We start from the raw sequence: 21,866 nt of genomic DNA, 5'->3' as shown, positions 1-21,866 counted from the left end.
AATGGCTGAGATTTCCCAAGAAGGAACAAGGCTGTGTTGATTCTTCTGTCATAGTTACAGTAGTTTTGTTGTCTGCCATATGGAGCACATTAGACAAGGCTTGCCTGCTGCAGCTTGGCCTGAAATGTGGGGAAATGTTTAACACAACCGGCAGTGCCTAAACACAGGATGGGGCTATGTTGCGATATCTAGGCCAAGTGGACTCATCAGGAATTGAGTAATTAGTCTATCTTAATGCATTTGATGTTTCAATTGTTTAGGCCTATCCTTCTACCATTAGACTATCTGTTTTAAACTCTTTGGCAGATGAGAGCCATTTCTTTGTATATGACTCTGATATCACCGTTTGAATAGCTGGAGTGGCAGCAAGATGTAAAAGGACTAAATGTTACCAGCTAAATGTGATTGGCCAATTTATTGCATTTTGACAGTTTCAATACACTGAAGAAAACAAATCAATACTGATATTTTTGAAATATGAATATTCATGCATAAGACTGCCTTTCTGGAAATGCTCAATTTTATATAACATGATTTACTCAAGTATTTACTGAAATTGATGTAAAACTTACATTTAACCACTATACGTACAAACTTCCTTTAATTAATATAGTAAAATATTCAGATGTTCTGCATTAAGGTTTATATGTTAGTTCCCTTTCAGTCGGTCACTACGAGTCACGTCGTGACCGACGAATTGGGATATCGCTTCGATAGACCAATCTACTTCGAGTGTAAACTAAACGAGCCAATGCACATTGGCATGCAATTATTGCATCCAGCTGCCGCTGATCACAGCGTGAGTATAATAAGGCAGCAGGTGCAATGCATACCAGCTTTTCGCTTCGGAGCCGAGCAACAACATCGTTCTGCTCTATGTTTATTTCGAGAACTACGAGTTCAGCACGCTCTCGGAAGCTTTCTGTGTTGGCGGGACGGCGCTTCAGCGGTGGTCGTTCCAGTGTCGAGTGGGTTGCGCACTTCAGGCTGCACTACCCCCTGTCGTGTTGCAAAGCGGCCATCTCCCCTGTGCGCTTCAGCACTAAAAGAGCATTTCCTAAAAAAGAGCAAATTTCTCTAAAAGAGCTACACGGGTGCGTCTTTATAAAGACGACGGATCGTCCTTATAAGGATGCCGTTTTACCCGTGCGTTTCTGGGTGCGGTCGTTACCTGGCACCGGGTGATGGTCACGATCGCTGCCTCACGTGTCTGGGCATTAAGCACGCTGAGGTGGCCTTCGTGGATGAGTCATGTTCTCATTGCGGGAAGATGACCATCTCGGAGGTGCGAACCAGGCTCCGCTACTCGCAAGGGTGCGGAGTCTCGTTGCCGCTGCCGTGATCTGTGGCTCGTTCTGGTGGAAGGCAGACGAGAACCACTTCCAGCAGTAGCGCGGGCGGTTTGAGGGTTACAGTGATGGCAAACCCCGCAGGGAACCAACCCTCTGGGGACCATCACGAAGGACGGGCATATCAGTACAAGGTCCTGCCCTTCGGGCTGTCCCTGTCTCCCCGTGTCTTTACGAAGGTCGCGGAGGCAGCTCTTGTTCCCTTCAGAGAGCAGGGTGTTCGCGTTCTAAACTATCTAGACGATTGGCTTATACTAGCACAGTCTCAGGATCAGTTGTGCGAGCACAGGGACCAGCTCTTTGTCTGTTACGGAGGCCGGCAGAAGGGGAATGCCATCTCTAAGCAGAGGATGGCCCACTGGACTGGACGCAGCGGAACGTCCGGCGCTGGGCCTTCACGATGAATCCGCGGGAACCGTGGAAGGCTGGGTTCCATATTGAGACCTAAGCGGTTCTCGTATGTGTATAGCCGACGGTATAGCCATAGAGCCCGTGTTTCCCCGGCAGACTTCTGCCTTTCCAAGAGGGTTACAATCACCTCCATTTCTCCATATACACCTAAACGGATGCTATATGTGTATTTGCTTCCGAAACCTCCTTCGGGAAGGATGGGGCTTCCGCAGCGTCCCTGTTCCAAGTGGAGCGGGTACGTTTTCCCAGTGATATCCAGTCTCACTTAGTAAGGTAAAAAAAAGTGAAAAATGGTGAGTGGAACTACTTGTCCCGAGCCCTGGTTAGTGTCGGCTTGCTAAAACTGCTCCAGAGTGTCCTACAGTAGACCCTGTTGAGATCCTCCGTCACCCTCGGCAGCGGACGCGGCGGAACGTCCGGCGCCGGGCCTTCACGATGAATCCGCGGGACCCGTGGAAGGCTGGGTTCCATATGGAGACCTAAGCGGTTCTCGTATGTGTATAGCCCACGGTATAGCCCATGCCAATGTGCATTGGCTCGTTTAGTTTACACTCAAAGTAGATTGGTCTATCGAAGCGATATCCCAATATTGGAATTGGGACGTGACATCTCCGTTCCCTCCTTCAGGGAACGAGGGTTACCATACGTAACCGAGACGTTTTTGTGTTTTAAAATTCATGACACATTAAATTGCACTTGCCCGCAGGGTTTTGCACTGTTCAGAACTTAGTTGTGAATGCCTTTTAAATTCCTATCCAATTTCTGAATTTGAATCATGGCAGCAAACAGAATGCATAAATGTAAGGTAGCAGAATTAAAATAAATGAATAAAACAGAATTTACCTAGAAAATGAATATTTGTTCAACTTAATTGTTGAATTAAAACTAATTCAAATTATTAAAAATAAAAGCTTTTTACCGGATTTGTAGGCCTTATACACAGAATTCTATAAACACTTTGTTTCCCAGAATGCCTTTACCTGTGTTAAACGCAGTAAATCTCACATCTTGTCATTACATTTCAAATTCTGCATCTGTTAGTCCCTTTCAGGTAAGTTTTGGAAAGGCCTGTAAATGTTATTGACTTTTAGATGTAAAACTCAATAGACACTGCTGCTCAGCCTGGTTGTTTTTGAAATATGGACTGTGTTACAGAGAATTTGTGTAACGTTCAGAGAGAGCAGGCAAAGGCGAGGATCTACGTGCAAGGAGTAGCTTAATCAAGAAACAGATTAACATCCACAAAAATACAGGGAACAAGGCAAACAAGGAACTGCAAGACACAAGCATGAACATCAACTGACAAGTGAAACACTAGGACTATATATACACAGGGACTAACAAGCTTAATAGGATAACAGGGGGCGTGGTTAATGAACTGTCATGACAACTAATGAGAGTAACTATGGCAACTAACAAGGGCAAGGCACACACACAGGGACTAGACATGGGGAGTGAACACACAGATGAAACAAATAGCAAACAAGGAATCCACACAGGAATGTGACAATTTGAGGAAAGGATAATGTGGTTTGGGAGGCTTAAAGGGGTCCTATTATGTCTTGATTTTGAACAGCAACATTACAGACTAACTAAAGTTGAAAAAGTAAAAAAGCATAATAGGACCCCTTTAAAAGACAGATGGCATGTGTCCAGAAAGGAACTCTCCTTGTTGTCTGAACAGTTTAGTCTTATTCATCCGGACCAAAACAATTGTGGGCTTTTAAAGAGATATTTGCAGTCACATGTATCCAATTTCCCTGTGACAGTTCTAGCTGCCGAGTGTTTTCAGCTTAATTATTTGAGCTACATTGCAAAAACTGAATCAAATAGACTGTCCGCTTTGACATGGAGATTGTTGCTTAGAATTAAGTCGAGATTGGACCACAATTGCATGGTTATATTTTGGCTGAAACGTTTCCTGTATAGTTGAGTTGTTTTTTTGTACTTCATAGAATGGCCTCTGGCAAAAATTTAACTAAAGACATATTTAGTATGGCTAACTTTCCCTAAATGGCTTTTTGGGATCATTTTCAGCAATCTGCACGGCAGGTTTTGAGGGCTTATGTAATAATTTCAGATTGGTCAAATTAAATGGCACTCAGTTTCTTAGGTGGAATTTTTTCCACTATTAAATTGGCAACCTATGCATATTAATGTGAAAAATGTATAAATTTTCCAGGACTGCCAGCTGTTGAACAGGCCTGCAGTAAAATTAAGCAATATCAAAATATTACTGTCTGGCCAACTGGGATTTTGATATGGAGATAAAGGTTGATTTTTCAAAGTATTACAGCATACAGTGAGTGTAGATAAGCACTGTTTGTAGTCTGCTTTTGGGATCTGATAAAGCTCTTGGACCTGGAAACAGTGATGGATATTGTCAGACTTAACAAGCAGATAGTGTTATTGAAGCTCAGTTAGTTCTACCTAAAGAAAATTAAGTTTATGGTCTTTAAACCTGAAAATGATATCATTGGACAAACTTGAGGAAATTTTGGCTCTGTATACCAAATACTATTTGATACAAAGAACTTAGAAACTGCAAATAATGTTAAAAACTCCATGTTTCCACCCACACCGTGAAATTACTTTTATGTAAATATTTATGCACTATTTTATAAAAGTGTTGAACCAAAGGCACCATGAAATCAGAATAACAAAGAAACAGTGTTATCAAAAGAAAACTCTTTTCTAAGTGCTTTTCAGGAAGTTATGTTTAAGTAATGTTTATTGTGTATTATTTTCAACGTGTTTATTGCTAAGTTTAGTGTGGCAAACGGTGGCAAAATAATTAAATAATAATTCGCGTGCAGTGTATCTGGTTGCCATGACAACCTCATGCGCTTCCTGCTGCTTCTCTATGCAATCAGAGTATGAATTTGTATATTTTCTATAGCAAAACTAAAATGTGTTTAAAAGTGCGACTGACCAAATCGTCTGGCTCAGTTTGCCCCCCCTCGAACTCGAAGACATCTCTAATTTGACAGTTTACCATCTGATCTCACTCAGTGACTCTAGGCTACGTAGGACGGGACGAAACCATGCAGTGAATGGGGGCAGATAATTTTGCTGGAAATGCAGAAATAAGCCGTAATTGTGTTTTATTTGTAACTCTTTGGTAGATACATTTATAATTTCTATTACATTACTACTACTACTACTACTGTTACTACTAATAAAACAGATCTCTGGGGGCCCCAAAAGTGCGTGGGCCCTTAGAATCGTCCTAACTTTCCCCCCCTTTCCCGCCCCTGCTAACAATAATGTGTTTTTGAGGTAGCCTACATTTGCCTTTAAGCATACATATTACAGTATGCTACAGTGGGTATAGAAAATAATCTGTTTTTTTTTTTTTATGACATATTGGTGTTATATCTTTCACTTGGATTTTATAAGTTGCTCTGAGTAAATACAGCTGGATAAAACAAAAATTGTGTCCGTCTTCATTTCAGGCTGCAAAGCAACAAAATGTGATTATTTTAAAGGGGGTGATTGTTGATTGATTGTACTGTACACTACCTGGCCAAAAAAAGGTTGCCATTTGGATTTAGATAATTAAATACTGAAGAGTCTATGATTGGATCATTGTTGCAGTGACTAATATGTTTCTTTTATATGTTGTGCAGCAATTCTTTTAACCCTAACTAATGCAGTGTGTAGCTTTTTATTTCTTAAACAAGCATGTTGGAAGGTGTACATATTCCAGGATAACAATGTCAAGATTCACTAGGCTCAATTTGTGAAATAGTGGTTCAGTAAGCATGAGGAATCATTTTCACACATGAATTGGCCACCACAGAGTGCTGAGCTTAACCCTATTGAAAGTCTTTAGGATGTGCTGGAGTCAGCATTAAGAGATCTTGTATTAAAGGGCACCTATTATGCCCCTTTTTACAAGATGTAATATTAATCTTATGGCTCTCTTGAATGTGCCTGTGAAGTTTCAGCTCAAAATACCATACAGATCGTTTATTATAACGTGTTGAAAAGTGTCATTTTTGGGGCGGGTCTAAAAAGTGCTGTTTCAGGGGTGTGTTGCCAACTTCCCACCCGACTCAAGGGGCAAAGCCTAGACGTCTCTGCTTTGCGTAGGGCAATAAACAGAGAGGAGAAGCAACATGAGCGAGATTGAGAGGACCGGTATTCAGCCGTACATGTACGAACCGGACTCAGACCCAGAACAAGGAGAGACTACAGCAGAAGAAATTATGTTTTGTTAACAACGTTTGGGAGGAGCTCGTACAGATAATTAACCCGGCCAATTAATTATCAGCAATCACATCGTCTATCCTATCAGCTCGAGACATCGACTCTCCCTTTATCAATACAAGATCTCTTAATGCAACTCTTGATGGAAATAAATGTTGTGATGTTGCATAACATTGTCCAGAACAATGGCACAACGTAAGCACAATGTTATCAAAGCAAAAGGTGGTCAAACGAAATATTAGAATGGGCAACTTGTTTTTAGACAGGCAGTGTGAAATTAACTCTATTACAAGACTTTCAGTCGGGTTAAGGTCAGGACTCTGTGGTGGTCAGTCTTTCACAATTTGAGCCTGATGAATATTGGCATTGTCATCCTGGAATATGAACATTTCTTCCGACATGGCTATTTGAGAAATAAAAAGCTACGCACTGCATGAGTTAGAGTTCAAAGAATGGTTGCCAAATGCACAACATGCCAGAAACATAATAATCACTGCAATAATTATTCAGTCTTAAAATCCGAAGTATTTGCTATTTTAAATAAAGATAGCGACAATTTTTTTTTTGGCCAGGCCGTGTGTGTATAATATGTGAGATATTTAGTTATTAATTAGAATACTAGAACAGAGTTTTCAACAGGGGGTTTGTAGTAGTATTACAGGGGACAGCCAATTTTTGTTTGGTCACAATTATTAAATGATTATTCTCCCCACAAACACTTTGGTCCAGCTTACGTTTTTTGGGCCAGATTTACTAAACAGGGCAAATTAGCGTGAGACCACAAAAGCGCAGATGGGAGTGGAAAGTTCTGCAGATGATCTACTGACAATGCGCAAATTAGAGAACACAGATGGAGCCAGCTCCATAATGATCACCGCAATCTACCAAGAGCTGCGAAAATCAGCAACTATCGCGACCATGTCAAGTGCAAAATGGGTTTAAGATATGCTTTTTTAGCCATTAAATAATGCCACAAATACCAGCACACTGATTACCACAAACCTTGTTGATTAATTTAAATACTCTCCTCCCATAAATTTTGCATCTGAAAGGGGAACTCCTTTAAATGCATGTGCAATAAGGTTAGCCACAAAAATCCACGCCGTTTCATGGCTAATTTTTCATTGCACGTCTTTAGTAAATCCTGAATTTATTATTTTTTTTAATGCCAAAGCAGGGTTTGTGATGGCGCAAATCGTTAATAAATCTAACATTTAAACTGTAAGTAAAATACAACAAGATCTAAGAGGCTGTTCAGTTACCATACTTTATTATTGCACCCTATGAAAGTACTAATCTGAGAATGAATTGCACCAAAACCAGAAACCTTTGCCTGAGTATTTTTCTGCATGTGGTGTGTTTTTGTCATGTTCCTCACAGTCGAGGCTGGGGCTGGTGTCTGGATGACCCTCCTGTCAGAGACGATCTGGAGATGGACTCTGCTCCCCCTGGTGTCCTGTACAGCGCTGCTCATCAGTGCAAGTTCCAGTACGGATCCAGCTCACTGCTCTGTGACGATGTAGATGTAAGATTTTCCCTTAAACCTACGAATACCTCAATTCAACATTATCTAATGGTTATTTTTAAGTGACCAAAGTAAGTTGTGTCAAAGTAATTTTATATGGTTTGCATACTTATTTTCTATTCTATGCAGTTTTTTTAATATAGTTGCCATTTGTGTGATTAGTGTGTTCACACTGAAAATTCCAAAAAGAAAAAAGTGTACTTCAAATGCCAAGATGATGCACAACACAATTTTTTGTGTAGATAATAAATAATTTGATAGAATAAATCAGATAATATGTTAATATGTTTTCCCATTTTTTCAGCGTGCTTAATCAGTATATTTAATTGGCAATGCCAGCACCCCAGCATCCAAAACACAACAGCCAGCCATGCTGGTCTTTTCAACAAAGAGATTGGTTGAGATGCTTTTCTGAATTTTATCTCATTAGGAAACTATTCCATTTAGCAATTAATGTACTTCCAGGCCCATGGGCTACTTTAAATGTCTCACTGTTAAATTGTGAACAACAAAAACCTCTATTAGTTCAAGTGTCTGGTAAGGCATAGACCACACACACACTTTTCCATCACTGCGGGAGTCTCAGTTTCTTCTTACATCAGTACCATCTGATTCCCAGCTGTTTTAGTGGGAAAATCACATCATTAGTATAGCAGGGCTTATGTTCCAAATAGAATAGCTGCTTTGTAAACCATGTAACATAAAGAGCTCTTTACCTTGAAATCACAATTTTTTCACCTAAGCTAGCTGAACAATGAGGGGGAAAGCCAACATATCCCATTTACATTTGGCATCCTGCAGAATTAAAATAGGGAAAAGGGCATCAGATTGCAGAATTGTTGTTGGTTATGTCAAATCACATCAGTAATGTGCTCTGTGCTTTCTGCAGCAGCTGTTGGCAGATACTGAACATCTTTCAATTATTGGCCAAATGTCACAGACACAGTAAAAGAGTTTGCACTCTGTCGTTCGGACACAGACAAAGCCAGACTTCAGTTTCCTTATCAGGGCAGTTACAGTTCAAGAAATTACACCAGAAGAAATTGCAGAGGTTTAGAAATGCAATGAATGTTTGTGTTTGGTGCACAACACACAAGGTTTGCCATTTCCCAAAAGTTTAGGAGAACATTAAACAATTTACAGTACACAACTCCATGCATTTCAAGATTCCATAGGAGACCTCAAATAAAGCACATGCAGTTTCCTAATTTCTCAGTGTGACATTTAAAATGTCAGTGATGTGAAACTCATTTGTTATGTCCAGATCTATTCATATATTTAAAAAGCACATTAAAAATTATATAATAATAATAATAATATACAGTATTTTTTACAGACAACGACATGTTCTGTGATGAAAATATTTTCCATTTTTGGACAGCATTTAAAAAAGGGCTAAAAGTCTTGAAAAAAATATTATACTTTTAAAAGTAAAATATTGTATTTAAAAGTGTCTTATATTTAAATATTACTTAAACTTTTGTCTATCAATTACATTTCCTTAAAAGTCAATGGATCTCATCCCCCCAAAAATCCCTCTCCTTCGAAATCACAAAAACATCATAAACCTCAGAAATGTGTGTGTTCAGAGATCAGAAATGTGTGTGTTAATAAATTCCAATAAGTCATTAATAGGATGCTCATCATTCACAATTAGCATAATCCCAGCCCATGATCTCTGAATGTTGCTCCAGTATATTGTGCAAATGCAAAAATACTAATTGGCTATATTGTTCTGTAATCAGATCATGAAAGTGTTAAGCATGCAGACAGATCATTTTTGTTTATCTATGAAATATCTACTAATTGATTACCTAATTAATTTTGTTATTATATGAAATTCCTAAACGCAATTTGAAATAGAAATTGAATTCTAATCTTTCAATTAACTGCTGGAGCTTGAGCAGCACTCCTCCAACCTTGCTCCAACATCAGCTGTTTCGGCATCCTGCTGCCTCCCTAGCACCGCCAATATAATTTAAGTATCCATCCAAACTTAACTTTCAAGCACTAGCATTCCCTGGGGGTATCAAAACTCAAGTTGAAGCTGCTTCTTCAAGCCCCTCCACTGCAGACAGCAAGCCAAATAAGTTTAACATCAACTGCTTAAAATTGCCTACTGGAAACATAATATTCTTATAGTACATAGTGATATCAAAATGTCATTGTTTGCCTAAAATGTTTTACACACCGTTTACCCATGGTTGCGAGCAGGTGTACATTTTTTTTTGTGTAAACTAACATCTTGAAAATACGAACACTTACAGTATATGTTATTTATCAATTACACCACTTGACACTTAACATAACTTTTGTTTAAATAGTATACAACAATTTAACACAACATAAATATAGATAAGTATGAAAGCTTGTTTCCGCCACAGGATAAAAAAAAATCAAGTAACTGTGACCCTTTTTATCTCACAAGTTGGATTGTTTTTCTCATAATTCTGAGTTTTTATTTTACAGTTCAGACTTTTTATCTCGCAATTCTGAGAAAAAAAGTTAGAATTGTGAGATATGACTCATCAGTTTAGATTTCACAATTCTGAAAATTTGTATATATAGTTCTATATAGTTTTTTTTCCCCCTCAGAATTACAATAAAAAAGGTCCAAACTATGAAATATAAAAAGACTGAATTGTGAGATTTTTTTTTTTCAGTGGTAAAAATGGGCTTGTATAGATAAGGAATAAAGACACTTCTAAAACATTTATAATAACATTTTATGTAGCTTTGAACTATTCTTAATTATTCTTAAATGATTCTACCCTTCAGAATATCTGCAGCACCCTGTGGTGCACAGTGGGCTCAACCTGCCACTCAAGGCTGGATGGCGCTGTGGACGGGACCAAGTGCGGTGAGGGCAAGGCAAGCCAGGCTTTCTGTGGGCTTTTCATTTCATCACATGAAGTTCACCACTTAGTTCTCCTTTATAATGCCTTGTACTCTGACTAGCTGAAAGCCTTGGTTGGAATTTTTTTTTTTTTCTTTTTTGGTCAGTGGTGTTTTGACAGGGAGTGTGTAGAGATGGGCTTCCAGCCTGAAAGCGTGAATGGTGGCTGGGATTCATGGAGCGAGTGGTCCGAGTGCACCAGGACATGCGGTGTAGGCGTTCAGAATGCCCAGAGGGACTGCGTCAACCCTGTGTGAGTTTCCTGATTTCCTTCATTTCCAGTTTCAGAAAATCACACACACACACAATTTGTGCTCACTCACTTTACTATGATAAACCACAAGCCATGAGAATAACTATTTTTATTGTAGATCGTATAGGAAAAGACTAGTATGTTTATGGTTGATTAGGAAATTAATGCATTTATTTCTCACCAGCATGTCAGAATTAAAAAAAAATCTTACAAAAAATGTTAGTAGGATACCTGCAACCATCTAGAACCCCCTAGCAACTGCATAGCAACAGTAGTCTCCAGTGGGGTCCACAAATTCACAAAACTCTGAATAGCTTTTTTTATCATATTCTAGGCTAGCATTCGATGAGGAAGTGATTGCATTTATTTCTCACCACCATGTCAACATAATGTGCTTGGGGTTTCATGCATGTAATTATCATTTATTTTATATTTTCAGTCATCTTCAATGGCATTCTAGGGTCTCTGCGGTTCCCACAAATTGTTAAATGGTGAGAAATTCAGAACCCATACAGTGTCAGAGAGCCTCACTAGACCAATAAAAAAGTCACTGTCTCTGGTCCAAACGTTTAGAGTTTATGAAGTATAACCATTTCATTATATTTGGCTTGGACTGTAATTCTTTATCCTGGCAGATGATTTGCACCCCAAGCAAGTTTTCAAAAATGGAAATGGTTAGCTATAGAACCAGGTTGTGAGCCACTTGTGAATGCATCTCTAAGATGTTGTAATTGATGGAAAACATGTGCAACATCTGCGTCGTATATCAGAAGAACTTTTTAAGGATGTGGGAAAAAAGATCTTACCACTATTCTATTCTTCACCACTTCTACTATGTACTTAGTACTTTTTTTTCTAGAGTTTCTCAACCGAAACCCAAACATTCCATCAAATTCCTACATGTTGTAAAAGCATCATTTGTTTACCCATGTTTTTCCCCGTTGCCTGTTTCTGCATATTATGGCAAGTCTTTGAATTTTGGCTAGCACTTCTGTACCCGAATCTGAATTATTTTCCCATGTAACAAGTCAGCCATGATCCCACACCAGTTAAACACCTTCTGGCTCAGCCTACTACAGTAGACACACATCAAACTCTAGCTATTGGTTCAGCTGGAAAGAGATTGACGGATCTGTGCGGACTGCTCTAAATGCATTGATGGTGCCTGGGAGTCTCCATGTTTACACTTTTGGGGAAGATAAACCCATGAATACTTTCTCCTGTCCCAGTTTAATGTACAGGAACAGCTACTCTATGAGTAAGCCATTTGTGGGTGGATTTTGCCAAGAAGGTAACCAAGTCATGCTTTAATTACACATATCAATTTCAGGCTCAACCAATGGTGTGAGTTTGGGACAGAGTTACATGTTTACCTGAATAATGATAGCTGAGGGTGGGCAGAAGAGTTATTATTGGGATACCTGTTCGGACACAATCAGCTTGTGAATGCATTGAGGTGGGCTCTTTTGACTTTGCTAGGAAACCATCTAGCAACCATCCAGAAACCCCTTGCAACTGCATTGCAACAGTAGTTCACCCAAAAAATATTTGCCATCATTTTCTCAGCCTCATGCCACTCCAAACTCTTATGATTTTATTTCTTCTGCGGAACACAAAAAGAAGATATTTTGAAGAATGTTTTGTCCATACAAATTAAGCCAGTGGGGTCCAAGTTCACAAACTCCAAAAAGGACAGAAAGGTAGCGTAAAAGTAATCCAGCAGTTTAATTCACTGGTCTTCTGAAAAAAATACGTTCAGTTTCCTTAATGAACAGAACCAAATTTAAGTTTATTCACTCTCAAATCAAATCGTTTATCAAATCATGCATACAGAGCCCAAATTAAATGACAAAATCAAAAGTAACATCAAACCTCATTGGTTATTGCCTGACATTACATGACACAAGCACCAGTGAGCTTGTGGACCCCATTGACTTGCATCATATGGACAACAAGAGCTGAAATAATCTTCAAATATCTTCTTTTGTGTTTTTACAAAGACAAAATTACAGTTTTTAATTTTTGGGTCAACTACTCCTTATATAAATAAAATAAAATAAACATCATAACATAACATAACAACATAACAGAGCATAATTGCATTTGGAGCCAGTAGCTGCTCTGACAAGGTGATCTAGTCATGGCAAAGATTTTTCTAAGCTTAAGCTTTAGACTGGCTTTTTAAACTTTAGACTAATACGTATTATTATATGTATTTTTTGTGCTTATGTATACATAAACATGTTGTATATACAGATTTTAAAGGACTTAATGACATTTTAAATATTTAATGCATTTGTTTTTTAGACCCAAGTATGGAGGTAAATACTGTCTCGGAGAGCGCCGCAGATATCAAACCTGTAACCGTGACCCCTGCCCTGCGGACCACAGCTTCAGACACATCCAGTGCAGCCACTTTAACACACTCCCTTATAAGGGAAAGTTTTATAAATGGATACATGTAAATAACAGAGGTGCGCATAATAGCACTACATGTGCCACTCACGTAGTGTGCTGGGGCAAGAATGGGAGTTTTCATGTCCTAGCACTCTTTAAATAGATGTCACAGAAGGGTTATGTTTGTGTCATTCCAGTTAATCCGTGTGAGCTGCACTGTAGACCTGTGAATGAGCACTTTTCTGAGAGGATGCTGGACACTGTTGTAGATGGAACACAGTGCTATGAGGGCAGTCAGAGCCGCGACATTTGCATTAACGGAATTTGTAAGGTTGGTAATGGCTTTGACCTCTTTGCTCCGTCTCAGACTGTCCGTGTAAATTTCTACTTGTCATTTTCCATTGATGGTCTGTCAGCTTGAGGGTCAGTCTATTGTGAAATAATACCACAAGAGTCTCACAAAAACTGGGGTGTGAAATCATGAGAACGTGTGAGCAAACAATCTTCCACTCTCTTCTTCTCGAACTTAATTCAAATAAATATTTGAATGAGTACTTGTATGACCCCAGGCTGAAACTCTCATACGGTATTGTTGTGCAGAGGAGGAAGCTATTTTTTTTAATGCAGTTTTGTTCTTTCATACAATAATGAAGTTAAATATTTAGTAGACTACAAACATTTTCAATTTCACTGAACCAACCCATAACCCTGTGAAACTACTGTAGACAGTAAAACTGTGGAAATGTATTGAGGAGAGTTGTTACTTTTCTAAGCACTTAAGATTACGTACAATGATCACCTAGCAGATGCTACTAAAGGAAAAACCCACCAAACATTCTAATTGAGGGAGGGAATATCATTCATTGTTTGGCCATTCATTTAACCATCCAAGTGCACACACACACAGCAATGAGTAGTGGGACACACGCACCCGGAGCAGTGGGCAGCCATTTTTGCTGTGGCACCCAGGAGCATTTGGGGGTTTGGTGCCTTTCTGGTGTATTTTTTTAAATTATTATTTATTTTCTTTACTTATGTACCCATTTCCACCACCATTTTGATGTGAACGACTGTGCTGAGTGTGGGAGAGGGTATTGAGGATATTGAATTGTGGATAATGAGGGTGAAAGAGAGCACTGTTCATTCAATACCCCCACTTTCATTTCCTGCCGGTACTGAGACCCGAACCCACAACCTTCAGGTTGCAAGTCTGACACTCTATCCATTAGGCCACAACTGTTTGCAATGATCTTATTCCTTAGGTTGTGCCTCAGCTTCCGGTCTGCCTCAACCACCTGCAGAGTGTTCTGATAATGCTTTTCTGATCTGGCTGCATCAAGGTAATCAGCACTTAGCCTTACACCATGCTCTCCACAAAATGGCGATGGGCAGTTGTGGCCTAATGGTTACAAGTCCGACTCTCTAAACATTTGGCCACAACTGCCAACTTTCAGTAACATCATACCATTCAAAATGCCAAAGATCACAGAATTTGACAGACATAAAATCGTAATTTTGCATCAGCAAGGCTACTCTCAAAGGGAAATCAGCAACAAACAAACTGGATACCCAAGATGTGGTATTCAAGAAATTTGAAGACTCAGGAGAGCTCAAGGACAGAAAAAGGACTGGAAGGCCAAGAAAACTTTAAAAATCTGATGAGAAGAGTTTCTTCTTTGAGAGACCAGAAGAAGCTGGGACCTTGGCATCTGGCAGCTTCATCGGGATGCCAGATTGACCCTTCTACAGTCTAAAGAAGCTTGATCAGGAGTGGTCTTTGTGGAAGGGTAGTAGCCAAGAAAACACATTTTTTTCAGAAGAGGGGTGAAAAGGCTAAGAAATGCTAAAGCTAACAAAGATTGGACTGGAAAAAAAGTATTATAAAGTGACAAGTCCAAGTTTTAAAATTTGGACCTAATTGTCAACAGTATGTGAGAAGAAGAGTTGGAGAGAGATGGAAGAATGAGTGCTTGCGACCTGCTGTAAAACATGGTGGAGGATCTGTCCTGGTTTGGGGTTGCATTTCTGCTAGTGGTGTTGGCGATATTGTCCGAATAGCTGGGATCATGAATGCTGAAAAGTACAGACAGGTTTTAATTCATCATGCCGTTCTTTCTGGAATGCACCTGATTTGGGAATTATTTTATTTTTCAGCATGATAATGATCCCAAGCACACTGCTAATGCAGTGAAATCATATTTGGAGAGAAAAACACTAACAGTCATGGACTGGCTTCCACAGAGGCCATACACGTTTAGACCTAAATATTATAGAGGCAGTATAGGATCACCTGGACAGAGAAAGACATAAAAGACAGCCTAAATCTAAAGAAGAACTGCTGAAAGTAGCCTGGTATAATATATAAGAAGATTACTCCAGAAAACTTCAGGACAGTCTCCCCAAAAGAGTTCAAGATGTACTTAGTGATAAGGGAGGTCACACTAAATACTGACTTCTGCCTGAAGAAGCCATTTTGTTATGAAAACATCTTGGTTACTTGCGTAACCCTCATTCCCTGAAGGAGGGAATGGAGACATCATGTCAGGACAGACGAATTTGGAATCTCGCCAGAGAGACCAATCTACTTCGAGTGTAACTAAACAAGCCAATGCACATTGGCATGCGATATTTGCATCTGATTGCCACGCCCTGCAGCGCGGGTATAAATAGGCAGCAGGTGCAACGCATATTCAGGTTTTCGCTGAGGAGCCGAGCCGGTGGCCCAGCCGCTCAGTGGTGGTACAGCAACTGTGGCAACAGGACGTGACTTCAGGGAATGAGGGTTAAGCAAGTAACCGAGACATTCCCTTTCAGTCAATCACTTCCGACGTCACGTCGGGAATCCCTACCAAAGCGCCACTGGTGCTGCCCCTTCCAGTGCCCTGCATAAGCCTCCCGATCTCTTGCTATTAGCAGAAGATGGGACAGGGCTTTATGCAGAGAAGGATGATCACTGACAGTGATGATCAGTGACACTTGGATAACACTGGGAAAGTGTGCCCTTTCCAGCGGGAAAGAAATGCTGCAGAAGCCACATCCTCCACAGGGAGGTTCTAAGTGAGATTTACATATATGGAATAACCCCGTAGGGCCTTACTGCATATAGAAGTCTCTGGGGTGGCTTAAAGAGGCTACACCTTTGCAGAGATGGCAGAGTGGGCATGGAAGAATACACATATCGGATCCCCTCAGGGACAGTACGTATGGGCACCCAGCCTTTCACCGGTTTTCAAGAATACAGCAAGTAAAGGCCTGGCTCCAGACACTCCGCCACGTCTGGCTGCCGAACGTGGTGGAGGAACTCAAGGAGGGTTTGCCCAATAGGGAACTCTCTGAGGCAAAAAATAGCACACTATGATGCAGCAAGCCGGGGCTTCTCGGTGCTTCTACCCATTTGAAGTGAGAACACAGGATACTGGCTCAACACAAAGGTTATAGAATCTAGCGAATGTGTTGGGTGTCGCCCAGCCCACAGCTTTGCAAATATCTGTCAGCGAGGTGTCACGTGCCCAGGAGGATGCAACACTCCTGGTAGAGTGAACTTGCAACCTCAGTGGGTAGGGCATGCCCTGTGCTTGGTAAGCCAAGGCGATGGCATCTATTATCCAATGGGCCATCCTCTGCTTGGAAACAGCCTTTCCCTTCTGCTGGCCTCTGTAACAGACGAAGAGCTGCTCTGAGGTCCTGAAGCTTTGTGTTCAGTCCACTTACAGAGCGCGAACAGGACAGAGCAAAGCTAAGGCTGGGTCTGCTTCCTCCAGGGGCAGCGCTTGCAGGTTCACCACCTGGTCCCTGAAGGGAGTGGTAGGAACCTTGGGCATGTAGCCAGACCGAGGTCTCAAGATTACATTGAAGTCAGGCAGCCCAAACTTCAGGCACAATTCGTCAACCGAAAATGCCTGCAGGTCCCCTACCCTCTTGATCGAAGCCAGTGCAACCACGAGCAAAGTTTTCATTCATAGAATCTTTAGCTCTACTGACTGCAAAGGCTCAAATGGGACAATCTGAATTGCTCTAAGCACCAGAGCCAAGTCCCAAGAGGGTTTGGAGGGGTGACGAAGAGGATTCAACCTTCTTGCCTCTCTAAGGAACCTGACAACCAGGTCGTGCTTCACTACCGACCCACCTCCTATGGGGTCGTGATATGCCAAGCAGTATAAACTTTGAGGGTGGACGGAGACAGCCTTCGCTCCAACCCCTGCTGCAGGAAGGAAAGCACGGCCCTGATCGAACATTTTCAATGGTCCTCTCGGTGAGAAGTACACCACTCGATGAACAGGTTCCATTTCAAGGCGTAAGCTTGTCTCGTAGATGGTGCTTGTGCCGAAGTGATGGTATCCACTACCTCCTGGGGTAGGTCACCTAAACCCTCCGTGTCCCGTCCAGGGACCAGACATGGAGTTTCCAGAGGTCCGGACGTGGGTGGCATAGGGTGCCCCATCTCTGAGAAAGTCATAGGGTGTTCCGTCTCTTAGAGGAATCCACCAGGGAGGGGCTGTTGCCAGGAGATTCTGTCTGTCGCCAGGCTGTCGCCAGAGTTCTGGCAAATAGGTCTGGTTGGGCCAATAGGGCACAACTAGCAAGACCTGCTCCTCGTCCTCCCTGACTTGGCACAGTGTCTGTGCAAGCAGACTCACTGGGTGCAATGCATATTTGCGCAGACCCCAGGGCCAGCTGTGTGCCAGAGCGTCCATCTACCTGAGCGGCTCCAAAACATCTCCAAATCAGCTGGACTGCCTGGAAATGGAGTGTCCACTCTCCCGGAAGCGCAGCTCGTGAGAGCTCATCAGCCACACAATTGAGTGCTCCTCTGATGTGAATGGCACGAAGTGTAAGACGTACTGCTAGCAACTCGAGGCAGTTGATATGCCAATGCAGTTGGGGACCCATCCAAACCCTTGATGCTGCATGCCCATTGTACATGGCCCCCCATCCGGTGGCAGAGGCATCTGTGAACACACCAGCATACCTGGACAACTGTTCTAGGGGCATTCCTGCCTGAAGGAATGAAGGGTCCATCAACGAGGTGAAGGTTAGGCGACAGGCCAGTGTGACTTTCACCCAGTGAATGCCACGTTGCCACGCCTGTCTAGGGACTCAGTCTTGAAGCCAGTGCTGAAGAGGTCTCATATGAAGCAAACCAAGCGGTGTTACTGTCGCCGCGGATGCCATATGCCCCAGGAGCCTCTGAAATATTTTCATTGGGACCGCAGTCCTGCCTTTGAACGAATTCAAGCAGTTCAACACCCACTGAACACATTCCTCTGTGAGGCATGCTGTCTGTTCGACCGAATCCAGCTCCATCCTGAGAAAAGAGATCCTCTGCACAGGGGAGAGTTTGCTCTTTTCCCAGTTGACCCGAAGACCCAACTGACTGAGGTGACCGAGCACTAGGTCCCAGTGATCGCACAACTGATCTCGTGACTGTGCCAGTATGAGCACAGTATTGAGAATGCAAACGCCGTGTTCTCTCATGGGAACAAGGGCCCCCTCCACGACTTTCATGAAGACATGGGAAGACAGGGACAGTCCAAAGGGCAGGACCTTGTACTGATAAGCTCGACCCTCAAATGCAAAGCGCAGAAAAGGCCTGTGTCAAGGGAGAATCGAGACATGAAAGTACGCATCTTTCAGGTCGATCACTGCAAACCAATCTGGGAGATGGATGCATTCGAAAATGCTTTTCTGCGTCAACATTTTTAACAGTAGCTTGTGAAGTGCTCGTTCAAAACTTTCAGGTCCAAGATCGTCCGTAATCCACCGCCTTTCTTGGGTACAATGCAGTAGGAGGGACCGATTCTATCACGTTCTTTGCCAGTAGGATTCCGATCTCCATGCGCAAGACATGAGCATTGCCAGCCTTCACTGAAGTGAACTGGATGCCCCTGAACTTGGGGGGATGCCAGGCAAACTGAATCGCATAGCTGAGTCTGATGATCTGAAAGAAGCCAGTGAGACCAGCTGGGGAGCTCTAGCCAGGCTCTCAGAGACCATGCAGGACCAACCAAAGGATCCATAGATGTACCCGCAGTGGGGCAGCGAGGTGGAACGCAGGGACCTGGGTTGGGGTGCTCCGTGGCGGCCCAAAGCGGGATCTGAGTGTGTGGTGCAGCACTTACCTGGTTCCACGGCTGGGCAGAGGGTGCGTGAGGATGCTTGGCTGTGTTCTCGAACCACCCAATGCTGCCCGCTGACAAAAGAGTAGGATGAGAGTGGTACGGCTCCGTCCACCGCTCTCTGTGCCATCTTGAGACCCAGAGACAGAGGAAACTTTTTTGTTCTTTCTTTGAAAATTTTGGTACCACTGGCTGTAGGGCCAGCGGCGGAACAGAAACAAACTGAAACAAAAGATTCTCCACCCGGCACTCCTCCGGGGGTGGGAGTGGTGCAGTCACCATCTCCCGAAGAGCTGCTCCCTCCATCTCTGGGTCGCACATCTCAGGGCCTCTTGCTCTTACTCTTACCACTAGGTTTGGCGGGGGCCTGGATGGGCTGGTCGCCCTGTCTGAGACTGGGTCCACGGTGCTGCTTGGGTGGAGGCTGCTGCTGCGTGTGAGCGGGGGCAGATGCAGGGCCAACGAGCAGACTGAAGCGCTGCGGCCAGTGGTCGGGTGGACCCAGCAGCTTTCTGCCGGGGCAGGATGTGTCTAATGGCCTCCGTCTGCCTCTGTGCAGCCACAACTGGCTCTTGTAGCAACACTATCAGCTTTTTGGTTAGAGCAGAGAAATGAACCGCTCAGCTCCTCAGCGAAAAGCTGAATATGCATTGCACCTGCTGCCTATTTATACCCGCGCTGTGGGGCGTAGCAGTCAGATGGAAATATCGCATGCCAATGTGCATTGGCTCATTTAGTTACACTCGAAGTAGATTGTTCTCTCTGGCTACATTCCCAATTCGTCGTTCCCGACGTGACGTCAGAAGTGACCGACTGAAAGGGAATTGTGTTTTTTAGGTTTTGTGTACATATTTTCTGTTTGTATCTTAATAAAGAGACTGAAAAATTAATACGTATAGTCATTAAAACTTTGCTAAAACAACAAAGCTGGTGGTGGCCTAAGACTTTTGCACAGTACTAGACTGTATATACAGTATATATAAAATGAAAATTTGCTGAAAATGTACTTACCCTCAGGCCATCTAAGATGAAGATGAGTTTGATTCTTCAGCTGAACAGATTTTGGAGAAAATTAACATTTACATCACTTTCTCACCAAAGGATCCTCTGCAGTGAATGGATGCCATCAGAATGAGAGTCCATACAACTGATAAAAACATCACAATAATCCACACAACTCTAGTCCAATTGTGGAGTGAAAAGCTGCGTGTTTATTATACACAATTCGTTTTTAACTTCAAACCACTGCTTGCAGCTAAAATGTGAGTCCTCTATCTGTAATGTTGCTTTCTGCTGTGAAAAAGTCATCTCAATCAGGAGAGAAATTTGCACAGATCAAGCACTGTTTACAAGTGTAAACAGTTCTAAAACAAACTCATCTACGTCTTGGATGGCCTGAGGGTGAGTAAAGTTTAAGCAAATTTTAATTTTGGTGATATATTCCTTTCATTCAGCACCTTTCTCCACAGTGTAATTTCTCCAAAATGCTGCTATAAAGAACATGGCATCTAAGGACTACTTCACTATTTTTGTTCTTCATCATTCTGTTTTATTTGATCTTTGATTGATTGCGGGTTCCCTCTTGTGCCTTAATCAGTGGTTCCCTATGCACATGCGCAGCACTCTGTTGGCATGCTAAAATATATAGTTTGAAATGTGTATATATTTAAATAGGATGAAAGTTATGAAATGTGTATATATTTAAGTGGGATGAAAGTTAAACAATGTACTACGTTATGATCTGTCTCTTCATGTCAGTACTTAGGCTGTGATTATGAGATTGACTCAGATGCCGTTGAGGATCAATGTGGAGTGTGCCATGGAAATGGATCTACATGCGAGACAGTGAGGAAGACCTTTGAGGACAGTGAAGGGCTCGGTTTGTAAAATGAGTCTCAGTTTATATTTTACTGAAAGCAGCATTCATATTATAAATATAACATTACACATTTGTTTTCTTTCTAGTTCATTTGTTTGAATAAGCCAAGGTATATTTTTGTCTCCCAGGCTATGTAGACATAGGTCTAATTCCAGAAGGAGCACGGGACATCCGTATTGAGGAAGTCGCAGAGGCTGGGAACTACTTGGCATTACGCAGTAATGACCCTGAAAAATATTTCCTGAACGGTGGCTGGACGATCCAGTGGAATGGCGAGTATAAAGCAGCAGGAACAGTATTCACTTACGAAAGGACCGGGCAGCTGGAAAACCTATCTTCCCCCGGACCGACCATGGAGCCAGTGTGGATTCAGGTACTAAGTCCCATGCTAAAGTCTCAGATACTGCATTTGAGCAGAATCTAGCATGTTATGTTTGTGGTCTCTTTTCAGAGACACCTGCTAAAGTGCTCTGCTAAACTAGGTCACAGTTGAGTGAATCAATGCCTGAAATGTGGTTTAGAGTTTAAATAGAGACTTAAAATGGTAAACGTTATACTTTAACGTCTCACATGGAAAGATATACAAACAACTTCTTTTACGAAAAAAGAGAACAGACTGTGTTCCTGTCACGGGTATGTTCCTGTTTGTCCTTATTTGGTTTGGTTCCTGTTCTCCTTATTAGTAGTCACCTGTTCCTTGTTATTAGTTATCCTCTTCACCTGTCTGCCCCTCGTTATCTGCCCTATTTGAGTTCTAGCCCGTTCTGTTCTCCCTTGTCTGGGGGGGGGGGGGGGGGAGGGGGGATGGGCATATGCCCGAGGCCATGG

The 21,866-nt window shown here is 42.1% G+C and overlaps 1 protein-coding gene across 1 annotated transcript in view; it reads left to right on the top strand.

The window, feature by feature from the left end:
- adamts7 (a disintegrin-like and metallopeptidase (reprolysin type) with thrombospondin type 1 motif, 7) overlaps positions 1–21,866 on the top strand; it is a 73,332-nt gene that overhangs the window by 18,874 nt on the left and 32,592 nt on the right. Inside the window, exons 9-15 of the mRNA XM_016484012.1 lie at positions 7,353–7,497; positions 10,276–10,368; positions 10,501–10,646; positions 12,954–13,120; positions 13,241–13,374; positions 20,918–21,038; positions 21,167–21,411. Coding sequence (XP_016339498.1) covers positions 7,353–7,497; positions 10,276–10,368; positions 10,501–10,646; positions 12,954–13,120; positions 13,241–13,374; positions 20,918–21,038; positions 21,167–21,411 — 1,051 coding nt within the window. The remainder of the gene's footprint in view (positions 1–7,352; positions 7,498–10,275; positions 10,369–10,500; positions 10,647–12,953; positions 13,121–13,240; positions 13,375–20,917; positions 21,039–21,166; positions 21,412–21,866) is intronic.

Source organism: Sinocyclocheilus anshuiensis, unplaced genomic scaffold (assembly GCF_001515605.1).
Source record: "Sinocyclocheilus anshuiensis isolate Anshui unplaced genomic scaffold, SAMN03320099.WGS_v1.1 scaffold773, whole genome shotgun sequence".
Taxonomy (NCBI): domain Eukaryota; kingdom Metazoa; phylum Chordata; class Actinopteri; order Cypriniformes; family Cyprinidae; genus Sinocyclocheilus; species Sinocyclocheilus anshuiensis.
This window is presented reverse-complemented; position numbering and strand designations above follow the sequence as displayed.